Source organism: Narcine bancroftii, chromosome 6 (assembly GCF_036971445.1).
Source record: "Narcine bancroftii isolate sNarBan1 chromosome 6, sNarBan1.hap1, whole genome shotgun sequence".
NCBI lineage: Eukaryota > Metazoa > Chordata > Chondrichthyes > Torpediniformes > Narcinidae > Narcine > Narcine bancroftii.
In genome coordinates, this window is record NC_091474.1 from 170768789 (window position 1) to 170781156 (window position 12368).

Below are 12368 nucleotides of genomic sequence, written 5' to 3' on the forward strand. Positions count from 1 at the left end.
AGGTTCTTGAACCCACCCCCCCCACCCCACTCTTTCCAAACCTATACAATATACCTCGTTTTACGAATACTCGAATTATGAAAATTCACTTTCATGAAGAAAGCCGTGTTCGCTTTTACAAAATGTTTTTTGCTTTTACAAAAAAGCAGCCATTGTGGCAGGGCTGTAAAAACTCACTCTCTTCCCAATTCTGGTAGGTGAACCTACACCGTACATACATTATTTCTACTTTATATAGGTTATATATTTATCATATCATTCCTGCCTTTATATGTTAGTGTTATTTTAGGTTTTAAGTGCTGATTAGTATGATTTTGTGGGTTATTTTTGTGTCCGGGAATGGTCAAAAATATTTGCCATATGAAGTAAGCGCTCCTTCACTTTTTGCCATTTTGGCTTACAAAAGGTTCAGTAGGGACACGTAACTTTCAGATAGTGGGGTATACCTGTACCGTTATAACAGAACATGATAGCGTTGCAACTCAGATTGTGGTAAATTAAGTATGGATACAGTTTGGAATAAATTGATGCAGTGATGTCTTGTCCACGTTATGTGGAGAAGATTCTGAACATATCTTGTGGTATTTTCCCACATTTGTGCCATTAAGACTGGGATTGCTTTGCAAGTATATTGAGAGCATGAGTGCCCCAAATTTGCTGGCATCTGTTCACCAGCATTTCCTCAATTTGTCTCCAACTTTGGACTCCCTTTGGATTCAGGCACTGAAGTAAGATGTTATGATAATTTCAAAGCAGTTAAAAAACTGAAGAAACTACTCTGGCACAGGAATGGCATCTTCATTCATTTGAAACAAGGAAACAAACTGCAAGAAGACCAAGGGCAGATTTTGTTCAATTAACAATTTTGGGGTTAATTGATTCTACTTAATTAATTTCATAATTTTATGATTTACATCAGATATTCACATATGCAAAATGTTTGGGTTTAATTATCTGAATAGTTTTTACAAAGTTTTTGAATGTTTCCAAACACAAGAGATTATAAAGGTCATGAAATAATCTGGTCAGATAGAGGATAGCTGTTTGGCTCAGATTTAAAAACAATTTGCAGCTCAATGCCAAAACAATAAAAAAAGAAATTTTCAATGAATAAATCTCTTGGACTAATTTTGATTATGTAGCTGGGTTAAAATTGATTAATTTTGATTAAGTAGCTGGCTTAAAATAACAATATTTTACTAATTAATCAATGCTACTTGACATTCCCTTCCTGTTGTATATAAATACCCAATTAGACAGCATCTATCAAATGGGATATTAAGTTAACATGAACTGTTTTTCTCTCTCTGTAAACTCTGTTTTGAATTCAGAATCTAGCATCTGCATTGTTGGGAAAGGGGGAACAAATGTCCAGCTGATTTACAGTCAGATTCACAAACAGTATAAATAACCTCTGACAAGCCAATTTGGAAGGAGGTAGAAAACAAACTCGAGAGCCTTTTCTCAGTTTTCTTGCCATCTGATATTGATGTTACCTATGGTGCTAGGAATTTTGTTTGGTTTCAGCCTCATTGTCAAAGTTTAAAGTTCAGATTCATTGTCAGAGTAAAGACATGACATCACATGCAACCCTGAGATTCTTTTTCTCTGTGGGTCGAGCAGAATTTCTACTTACCTGTAGAACACTGTATTCAAGAACATGCATTCTAAAAACTATCAGCCTGCCTAGATGCAGAGTTCATCCTAAAAACTATTAACCTGCCTAGATGTAGAGTTCATCAAACTCTGCTTCATACATCAATAGGAACCTTTCCCACCCTCTTTCCTTCTCCAGGGACTCCATATCATTTGTGTTGACTTGTCATTTGCCTAATCTTTTGACTTTTCTGGTTGCAATTGCTAATAAATTATAGACAGTTTATTAATAGGATCCATTGCCTATTCAAAAGCAAGTTTCATATATACTGAATAGTTTCAAAAAGTACTTTACAGCCAATTGGGAGGATTTTCATCGCATCAAATTTACTGAATTTGATTCATCAGCATTATTATCTCATTAACATGGATTGGCTTTATAAATAGAAACAGCTGCCATCCCCCACAAAATAACATCCTTCCACTTTCAACAGCTCAATGAAAATCTTGATAGTTAAGCAGTAGAGATTGTGAAAACCTGAAATGAGGCACAAAAGACAAAACAATAAAATCCACTTACAGAAATCACAAGATGAGGGAATTTCATTGTTCTTAGTTGAGGGATGTAAACTTCATGTCTTATGTAGCATTTAAATTTAAGCAGTGTTTATCTGTTCCTAATGGGAGGTGCATGGACAAAACTCTCTTTACTATAGCTCAGGGTGATGAAGAACAAACTATTGGGGTTGGCAGCCTTGCATCTATCCAGCCACACATGGGTCTTACATTGATCCACATGCTAAAATGTGTATCAGTCATGGTGAGCATGTGAAAAGCAATGTCATAAAGAGGACAGTAATAATAAAATCAAAATCTATTTCCATGAAATGTTTAAAGCCAGTTCACCCATGTTAAATTTAATAATTCTGTGTCCTTAGCTTGGATTGTCAATCACAGTTACATCAAATTTTCTCACAATTGTAAATACTGGATGTCAAAAACCCTTGAACTGATGTAAAATTATAGAAAATTATCATGTTTTTCTTGCTTTGAAACTGTAGCATTACTCAATAATCCATAGCTTAACTTTAACATTTCTTTTGGAGTTTTCTTTTGGGAAGATTGCCAATTTGATGTTTATCTTAAGTCTACGGACATGCTGAGAATATGAATTTGATTTGCAAGCAGTTGATAAGATGTAACTTTGAGCAAGTTGATAGAGATTGTCTTTTTTGGGAGGTGACTGTACCTGGACTATTTTGTTATCCAGAATAAACACTTAGAATTGTAAATGTCACAATTGCACAATGAATAATGCTACATTTTCACTTTCTTCTGGTCAAGAGTGATGTTGATAATATTTAATACACAGTCCATCTACTGACTCAAAACTTTATTTTCAGCTCATCTGTCTCTTGGAGGATAATGATGGGGTGGTATGTGGACAAATGGACACAGTGAGAATGGGGCAAATGAAGTCTGCCCCATGTGGGTTTTCATTAATGGAAAGGAGCCAAAATCCTTGAACATCAGGAACATATATTTCAATGCAACCCAACAAGAGAAGAAGGGGTCCTTTTTTTTAATGGTATGCTGAGGCAAAATTTCTATCTGGAAATGTTAATATCTTGAGGAGAAATCATTCCACTGGCAATGGGTTAAATAACATTTTCTTCTACCATAGTAAAACCAGTTCTTGCTTAATTGCCTAGAACAGTATGGGAGATTGGGCACCTTGCCTTTGACATGTTAATTCCTTGACAGTGAAATCACAGTAAATTAGAAGTTTAGAGCATAGATGTGGTCCATCAAGTCCATGACAGAAATGACATTCATCCAGCACTTTACAGCTCATGGTGCATAGTCTTGTGAAGTATGGCTCTAGCACATCTTCAAATAAATTAAGAGGCTTTTCTCATACCTCTTCAATCAGCACAGCTGTCAGGCATGAAATCCAGGCAACACACTCTGGCTTTAATCACATGCTTAAAGATGGTCTTTAGCATGGAATGAGGTTTCTTGCTGTACCAAGAGATGACGAACATCAGTCAGTTTAGATGGAAGGCCACCCAACAATTCTATGGAGAATCAGCTATTAGCTACAGTATGTTGATCAGCACATTTCCGACTGCCACTATAGTGAGGAAAAATGGAATGGGTAATGTCGGTGCATCTGACCTCTCATCACTGGGTCCTGGGGTGCTCTTTAACCTACTGAGCTAAGAGGCGGGACAAATAGAATCCAGCCTGTGTACTATAAATCAGCCATTTGAGTGCTTTCACAACGTTAATTTTGTTTTACATTTCTTTTCTGTTCATTTTTAGCTAACAGCAACTCCAAGTGATTTAAATAAAATTATTTTACATTTTGATATTGCTTTCAATGTAATTTTAATTAACCTGGAATTTTGATTATTTTACATTGTCTATGACCATCTGAGATATTTGGAATTCCTGAAGCGCAGCTTTGACCACTTGAGTTATCAAAGGCTGTCATAATGTTGCCACTCACAGGAACACCTCAGACCCAAAGTTTCAAAGTGACAACCATATGGCCGGGAAAGCTGAGAAAGACTGCAGAGTTGTTAGTGTGGGGTAATGGATGATGAGAAGCCTGACCTTATCCAATGTTCAGGCTGCACTGTGGATACCATACTCAACAATACAGCAAATACTTATAATGGAAAATTTTATTATCTGAGGAAAATTGTTAAGAGTTTTGCATATTTGGGAAAAGAGCTTAAATTTCCATCATTAGACTATTGGTATCATGACAAACGGAGAGCTGTCGAGAGAAACATGAGTCATACTACAGTATCTGTCAGTCAGCATAGATGCTGAGATCCTTGACACATTCTGAGACTGCATTAGTTATGGATTTGTAGTTTAACTTTCCAGATTTTGTCCCAAGCTCTGACCTTAGCAGAATTGCCCTTATTTAATTAATATTTATCCAATATGCATTTTTATCTTATTCTGTAGAATTTGTAGCCATTATTGATCCATGTAAAAACACTAGAAATTACAGTTATTATATCTCTTCATTCAGTGCCTTCTTCGTCACATTTTAAGAATCTCTGAAATAAAGGCAGAATGTTGCAGGTAATACTAAGTGATTTGATTTAAATAGTAGCTATGAAATTAAATATAATTAAACGCATGCTTATTGATATCACAAGAATCACAATATTTCATGGTATAATGATCAAGCAAGCTATAAAATAAACAAAGTAAAATCATATTTGAGCACATTGTCATGTCGATGAAAGTTCAACAGAAGATGTTAAACACTTATTGGTCAACCAAAACAAGAGCCTCATTCACCCCACCTCCATTCATTGCAAGTTTTTCTGAGGATACTATTCTTAAAAGAGTTATATTTGATTTTAAGTTTATTCTTCCAAAGGTTACTGACCAATAGTGGTAAAAAAATTGCAGAACATGGTAAAACCTACCAGGTCCCAGTTTTGCCACTGCATAGAGAAGATCATAGTTGATGATTGGAGTTGCATCATCAATTTGTTGCCAGCCCACAGGTGGTGATGCTGGAGGGGAGATGAGAAACTGTTTTGCTGGCTGTGGGGGGGCAAGATGCAGGTTATCTCCTTCTGAACCTTGATTCTGAACCTGAGGAAAAACATAGGTACCTGTTTAGGCCATAATCCATGATGTATCATGGTGTTTATTTCTTGCACCTGAAAAGTCAAATTGAGATACTTTCACAGGATAATATTCCCCATTAATTGGAAGATTAACATGTTCTAAAAATATGAAAGAGAAGTAACAGGATAGATGGAGGTCATGGTGAATTTTGATTATGGAGTCAAAGTCTGGAAAGGATAAATTAAACATTGTCGAAAAGTCTTTGAGAAGTAAAACTAGAATATGGTGAAAATGGTGACATTTTTGAATTCTGTTCAGCAAACTGCAGCTGTTCTAGGTCATTGTTAAAGTTAATTCTGAAATCTACATTTTTTTAAGCAGTGGTATCAAGGTGTGCGAAAAGGTGTGCTCATGGTCACAGAACAGCCATTAAGTCATTGACTGATTCAAAGTGCACTGGACAATGAAACTTCCAAAGGGCACAGTTTTATAGTACGTATAAAATTATGGAAGTCTGTATGGGGTGAAGGCTTCTGGCCAAAGAAGGTAAAAGCAGTAAAAGAAGTTGCATCAAGGTGGATGAAGTGAAGAACTGAGACAAGGAGTAAGATGGGAAGTAAAAATGGGGTTAGAATAAAGAGATGGGAAAAAAACAGTTTCTTAGAACAGCTACATTGAATAGCTGTTGAAGTGTAATCCTTGAGATGAAAAATACAATTGAAACTACAGACCAGGATAAAAAAAAAACGGGATTAAAAGCACACCTGTGACAGTCCATGTCACTGAATATTATAGACCAGGAAATTTGAAGTAAAAACAAAAAGTTGAATGGCTCAAGGTACATTGGTGAGAAATGTCATTGACAATTGACCTGTTTCTCCCTGTCCAGGTGTTACCTGTCCTGGTGAGCATGTCCAGTGGTTTCTGTTTTATTTCAGATTTCAGACATCCACAATATTATACTTTTCTGTGAAAGTTATGAAACATGGAGAAATCTACTAGAATCTCATTCAGCACTGAATGAAAGAATTAGAGTCGATTCTTGTGTGCCAATCCTCAGGCTGCTTTGGAAAACGATGCAACTAACAAATTACAAGTAGGTCCTAACTATGTGTAATCTTCTGTTTCTCTGCTCTCCTAGGCCAGAATTTTTAACCACCTCAACTTTGACATGCACCTGCCATACACTATGGTTTCTCAGCACACCAAATGTACATATTTAACTTTTTCATCTTCTACATAGGTTGATGGTAGTCACTTTGTGGTTAAATTTTATTTCAATACTTTATCTGGTGAAAATTTTGAACATATGACAGAGACTTATGGGAGTACAACAGACAGAAATGTACTGAAAGGCTGGATTTATGACATTCATGACACCAGTTCTTTTTTTTAAGGTTTACATTGAAACAGGGAGACCGTAATAACTCCAGTCCTTTGATTCCCAAATGATTCCTTCAAACTTGTTTGCATATTGGAAACTTGAGAATAAGAAATCTTCAGCGGGGATTTAAAAATATTATTTTGAATTACTGTCTAAAACCATTTTTCTTGTCAGTAATTGTTTCCATTAAAATGACTTTCTGAGACAGGCTGAGTTCAACTGAAGCAGCAACTGGGGACACAGCATTTTTAGTTTGAGCAGGCAGGAGGACGAAACAGCTGCTGATTACGAGCAAATGCTTGGTTGGAAAATATGAACTTTTGGAGATAGGATAAGGACACAACAGGGTAAGGGCTTAATGGTGATACAACCTGTGGTATAAAACTTCACAGTCATTCACAGACTGCGTACAAAACATGAAGGTCAGCTATTTAGCCAAGATGACTGGTGAAACATTAGACAGTGACTCTCAATTTGAAATACTCAATATTAATGGTAGTCTTTGTGAGTACGATATATGGAATAATCTACAGAAGTATGAGCCACATCATTGGGAGCTTATCGTAACTTGTGCATGAAGTATTACATCACAGGTTATACCATAGAATATGCAATATAAAGTTATGGAAGAGAGATATATGATAGAAGCAGGAAGGTTGCTTCTAATGTCAGTTGATCTAATGAAATTGCCTTAAGATTTGAGTGGATTGACAAGACAGAGATATTGAGGAACTTCTCCCTGGGAGCAATGAATCCATGGAATTCTATGTCCAATAAAGCAGTAGAGTTTGTTCATTAAATGTATTTATGACACAGTTACATAGATTTTGAATAATAGGGAAATTAAGGGTTGTGGAGTTGAGTCCATGGCCAGAGCAGCCATGATGATATTGAATGGTTGGAACAGGCTTGATAGACCAGATGGAATACTCCTGCTCCTATTTCTTTAATTCTTATTAGCTTAATTCCATGGGAAGAGCATCGGATCATGGGATCACCACAATATATTGGTGAGATGCTGCTTTAAAAACATTGGAACAGTCTTCACAAGTATTACATGCATCGGTCAGGAAAACAGTTTGGAATTGTTAAGGGCCCAGGGTGATAGGCAGAAATGGTATTGGCATCATCCCAGAGAAACTAAGCAATAGGCGTACAATGTACCAAAGTATGAATATTTTTGACACATTTATGCTTAGGGGCATGATCATACATTTCATTTTTACTTTCCTTTAGCATCAAGATTTCCTTTCATTTAAGTTTCCCTTGGCCATATGCATTTGAATACTCATTAAACACATAATGTAACTCTGGACTATCAGCTTATCAAAATAATAATTGGTGTATAAAATATTTTAAATTAGTGAGATTCTGAACAACAATAACTGCTAACATCAAGGTGCAGAAGGTGACAATCTCTAGTGTGAAAAATAATACAAACTTGTGGCATGTGCTTGCATTCATTTAAATGTTGACGTACTGTACATCATGTTGTTGGGTGGCAGGCAACTTGCTAATTATTCAAGAGTGTATGATCTCAACAACTGATGTTATCACGTTAGTGCTGCCTGCCCTTGCTCTTTCAGAAGTTAGCAATTATTTCATTGTTAGAACAGTATTCTGGCAATAATATCAAAGAATCATTGTATCACATAGGAATTTTTGATATTTTATAAACTTGAAATCAAAACAGCTGGGGACTAGGTTTTACTGCATGTAATTACTTCATCATTAGGATCTGGTGTCAAATGTAATGCAGAATAACGAAAATAACACTTGGACTCTGATCTTAGGGTCCTAAGTCAAGCGTGTTTTGGCAATATCAATTACAGCGTTAAAATCAGCATCAATTTGTAATTTCATGAAAAAGCTGAATAATTTTATTTTGGTCAAAGGGAAAGAATTACATTTTATCTTTTTGTGTTACACGTTTTTACAATTTCATAAACACTACTCATAAACTCAGTGTTGATCGTTGTCCAAACCTGGATTCAATTGGATTCAATCTTGAGATGAAAAAGAAGCACCTTTAGTAACCAATGACAGATTATTGACTTTACTATCATAATATGAAGAAATGTCTGGCAGCACAAAGAGAAATCTGGCAGGATCAGTAAGGAATATCCTGACAGGTTTTCCTTACTGCACTCCACCCAGATGGTAAACATATTCCTGTCACATTGTCAAATCCTTTATTTTAATTCAATAATTCTGTAAAAGCTACACAACTTAACAACGTAAATCTTCCAACAAAATACTGAAAATGAAATAAAATGATGGACTTGCTGTTAAAAATAAATGCAGAATTGACTGATTGATTTCTCATATGCTCACAAGATAGAAACTGTTCACAGCCCTAAACTGCCCCAAATGGATAACACAGGTCTAACTTAATTTGGGGTTCAAATATTCTTTTAATTATGATGCTAAGATGCAGACTTTGGTTGCAATTCTATAGTCAACACACTTTCACAGAAACAAGTTAAGTTCACCAACCTTAGATCAAGTGATTTGATACTTATAAGGTTTAGAGAGTGAGTGAGTGAGAGAAGTATGGAGGTGATAAGCATATGACAGCAGCAAGGCTTGAGAGAATTTTCATGAGTTCTGCTTAAAAACAACACATCTAGGATCAGCTGTAAGTGGCAGAGTTTCTATAGCACATTCAAGACCTGTGAAGCAAGAAGGATTGCTTCTGTGTTCTTGAGAACAACAATTTCCTCTGGGGTCAGAATCCAATAATTTAAGTCATTTTCATTTGTATAATAAGAGGACTAATGCTTCTACGGGTCACCATTGTGGATTTGAAATATTTTCAGTTATGTAAGTTATCTTTCAGATATTCTAAAGCACAGGAAATCGTTTACTAATACTTGGTTTCCTTTTGCCCATATTATGAATCTAATTTGTATCTTAAGAGCGCCATTTATGAGGCACATTGTACTTAATGAACAAAATCCAAAGTTCCAAATTCATTACCTGTGCAAAATAGAGTTTTAGCTTTTTCCCGTTGAACTTTGTTTCGTGGAGCTCTATTCTGGCACGGGCTGCTACTTTGGGATTGGAGAAGTTAATTCGTACACGCCTGAAACTTTTAAACAGCTGGAATGTGGCATGGTCATCATAAGCCAAGAAAAGCGCTTCAAACTTCTCCTGTATGTAACAAACACAAAGAAAACAAAATACCTAAATTTTGCATTGTTCAAAGATTTTAGCTTACAAACAATAACCTTTGAAAATAACACAAGTTTTATTCAACAACTCATTCCTGCCTTCCATTATGTACAATTCTAAAAAAAATCAATAAGCAGGCTTCAAATTTTCAAGATATTATAAATTAGTATAGATTATTAATAATCTTGTGAAATGGTTTAAAGGGTGAAGGGATTTCGGAGGATCTTGGAATTAAGAATAAATTAATCTCAATTTATTTGAAAGAAAGAATATTTTATCAATCAATAATTGCAAGAAATCATTAATGCCAAAGCATTAATCTTCACTTTCACCAGCTACTTGTTACCTGCCACTGTGGATCCCCTGCTCTTTGTAGCCTCCAAACAATTTTAATTCTTCTTCACAAGGTAGGACATTACATCTAAGTTGATGATGGATGTAATGTCCCACCTTGCCAGAGGCCGCTTAATTAAGAGTTTTGAAAAGAACAGTGCTGTAATATTCATCTGATGGATCTTCACATTGCTGGAGGAAAATTTTGGAATGCATTCCTCAAATCTAATTAAATTTGAAAATGTTATTCCCTATTTTTAAATTTATTTTACTTAATTTTAAAGGTACAGCACAGTAGAAATCCCTACTGGCCCATGAAACCCATGCCACCCAATTACATCCAATGAACCTACCAACCCCACACATTTTGGATGGTGGGAGAAAATTGGAGTACCTGGAAAAAACCCATGCAGGTCACAGGGAGAAGGTTCAAACTCCTTATAAACACTGCTGTATTCTAACCCAGGTCACTAGCACCGTAATAGCGTTGCTCTAACTGCTATGCGAAGTATGCTGCCCTTCTCTTATCTGTTCTCTTTTGCCTCCTTGTCCGTGCTCCGATGGATGATGGTCAGCCTTCAGAATTTACTTCCGTATCTGACCTACAAATCTGAGCCCAGGCAGGAAATGTTGGTGCTTTATCTTTTGGTGGAAGCATGGGTAACGTCTATTTTCCAGATATACATACCAGATGGTGATGAAAATTAGTAAGCCTGCGTATTTTTTTCTCTTTTCTTTAACATTTTCTCAGATGATACAATATTCAAAATATCAAACAGATGAGAATATTATGTCAGATAATAATGCCACAGAAATTATAAGCTCTGGTTAGTCCACAAAATGATTGTAACAAAACAATATGCTAACTTGGTAAATCACTTCTAAAACAGCAACCAACCATTATTAACAATACTGTTGTATGTGCAGACAGCAGGTATATTGTGGCTCCAGAATATTCCAGCAATTATTCAACAGGCAAATCTAATTCAATTTCTAAGGTATTCCAGCAACCTCATGAAGGTCTTGCTATCAGTGGTGGAGAGATGTCCTATATCCTCAGGATGGAGGTGAGCTCTGTGGGCAGACCAGGCCCCACCACTCTTGAAAGGCAATACAGGTACAAGCAGACTGCCCTTTCTATGCTTCACAAGGAGCAGCAGTTTGGCCCAGCTCCTTGGCAGAGCATTTTCACCTCTTGTCCACCACCCACTATGATGAGCGAGGCTGTCTCTCCACCCTTACTTTGTTTGCCAACTTAGCCTGATGATTTTGTTCCCCACAGCCCTGACCATGGCCTTCTCCTGTTCCTGGTTGTTGGGCAGTGGGTTTCATGGGTCTCCATCTGAGCTTTTGTCACAAGCTTCCCTTCCTACTCCTTAGCCAAGCTATCAATTTGGCTAGTGAGCCAGACCAAAACCAGAATGAAACTGATGGGGATCCTGTAATTAGGTTCGGCAGGATTTCCAGGGGCTAATCAGGCTTTTTGCCATTTTCCAGTTTTCCAGTACCTTCTCTGAAAACACTGGGATCATAGGGCATGAAAGGTCTGCAGAGAGAGCAATAAATTATTCAGGAAGACCAATTTATTTAAATGGTATTTCATGATCTTAAATCATATTCTCTCCCATGGGCAGATTATCCAGAACACAAGAAGGAAGATGTGGTAATATTTTCATTGTATTCATATTTTTGAGTGCTTGCCAATGTGCAGAAAGAGGATATTCTATAATATTTTGATGGTGTACAGTCACTTTTTTTTATAAGACAGGAGATCTTTTGGTTCTTTTTGTGCATATTCTTTTATTTTGAAAGATTTATGCATTCCCCTGAGAAAGCTGCACAATATTATATCACTTTACGCCCTAAACAATGGGAATAAAATCCAGGAGATGTTCTCAGATTGTCAATTCACATTTATTTTTCACCATCTCACACATCTAAATTACCCACATTGTACTATCTGATGGAGCAGAAATTACTAGGATGATGGTGGCACGGCTGCAGTGGCCTCTCCAAACCGTGATGCTACTGAAATGGTCTAAGTGAAGTGCTGTGCTCAATTTTTAAAGGATAAAGATTGGGCGGCAGCGCTGTGGAGAAGGGAAGCAGAGAAGAACCACAAAGTAAGGTAAAGATGTGGAAGAAGCAGTGCGGCAAGGCTTCCGGACGTCGGGTGGTGCCACTGGCTGAAGAGGAGACGTTGTGGCGGGTCTGCAGAGCTGTGTCTGTGGAGCTGTGTAGGGGCGTCCGGAGTGGGTAGCGTATGCCTGGCTGACTG

General features: G+C 36.7%; 1 protein-coding gene across 9 annotated transcripts in view; it reads right to left on the minus strand.

Annotated features, from left to right (window-relative positions):
* The window catches only part of rcan2 (regulator of calcineurin 2), a 331626-nt gene that overhangs the window by 51796 nt on the left and 267462 nt on the right, over positions 1-12368 (minus strand). For all 9 annotated transcript variants that reach the window (XM_069886741.1, XM_069886745.1, XM_069886744.1 and 6 more), the window contains 2 exons: positions 9563-9736; positions 5052-5223 (listed from right to left, as the gene is read on the minus strand). In XM_069886741.1, the coding sequence (XP_069742842.1) occupies positions 5052-5223; positions 9563-9736 (346 nt within the window). The remainder of the gene's footprint in view (positions 1-5051; positions 5224-9562; positions 9737-12368) is intronic.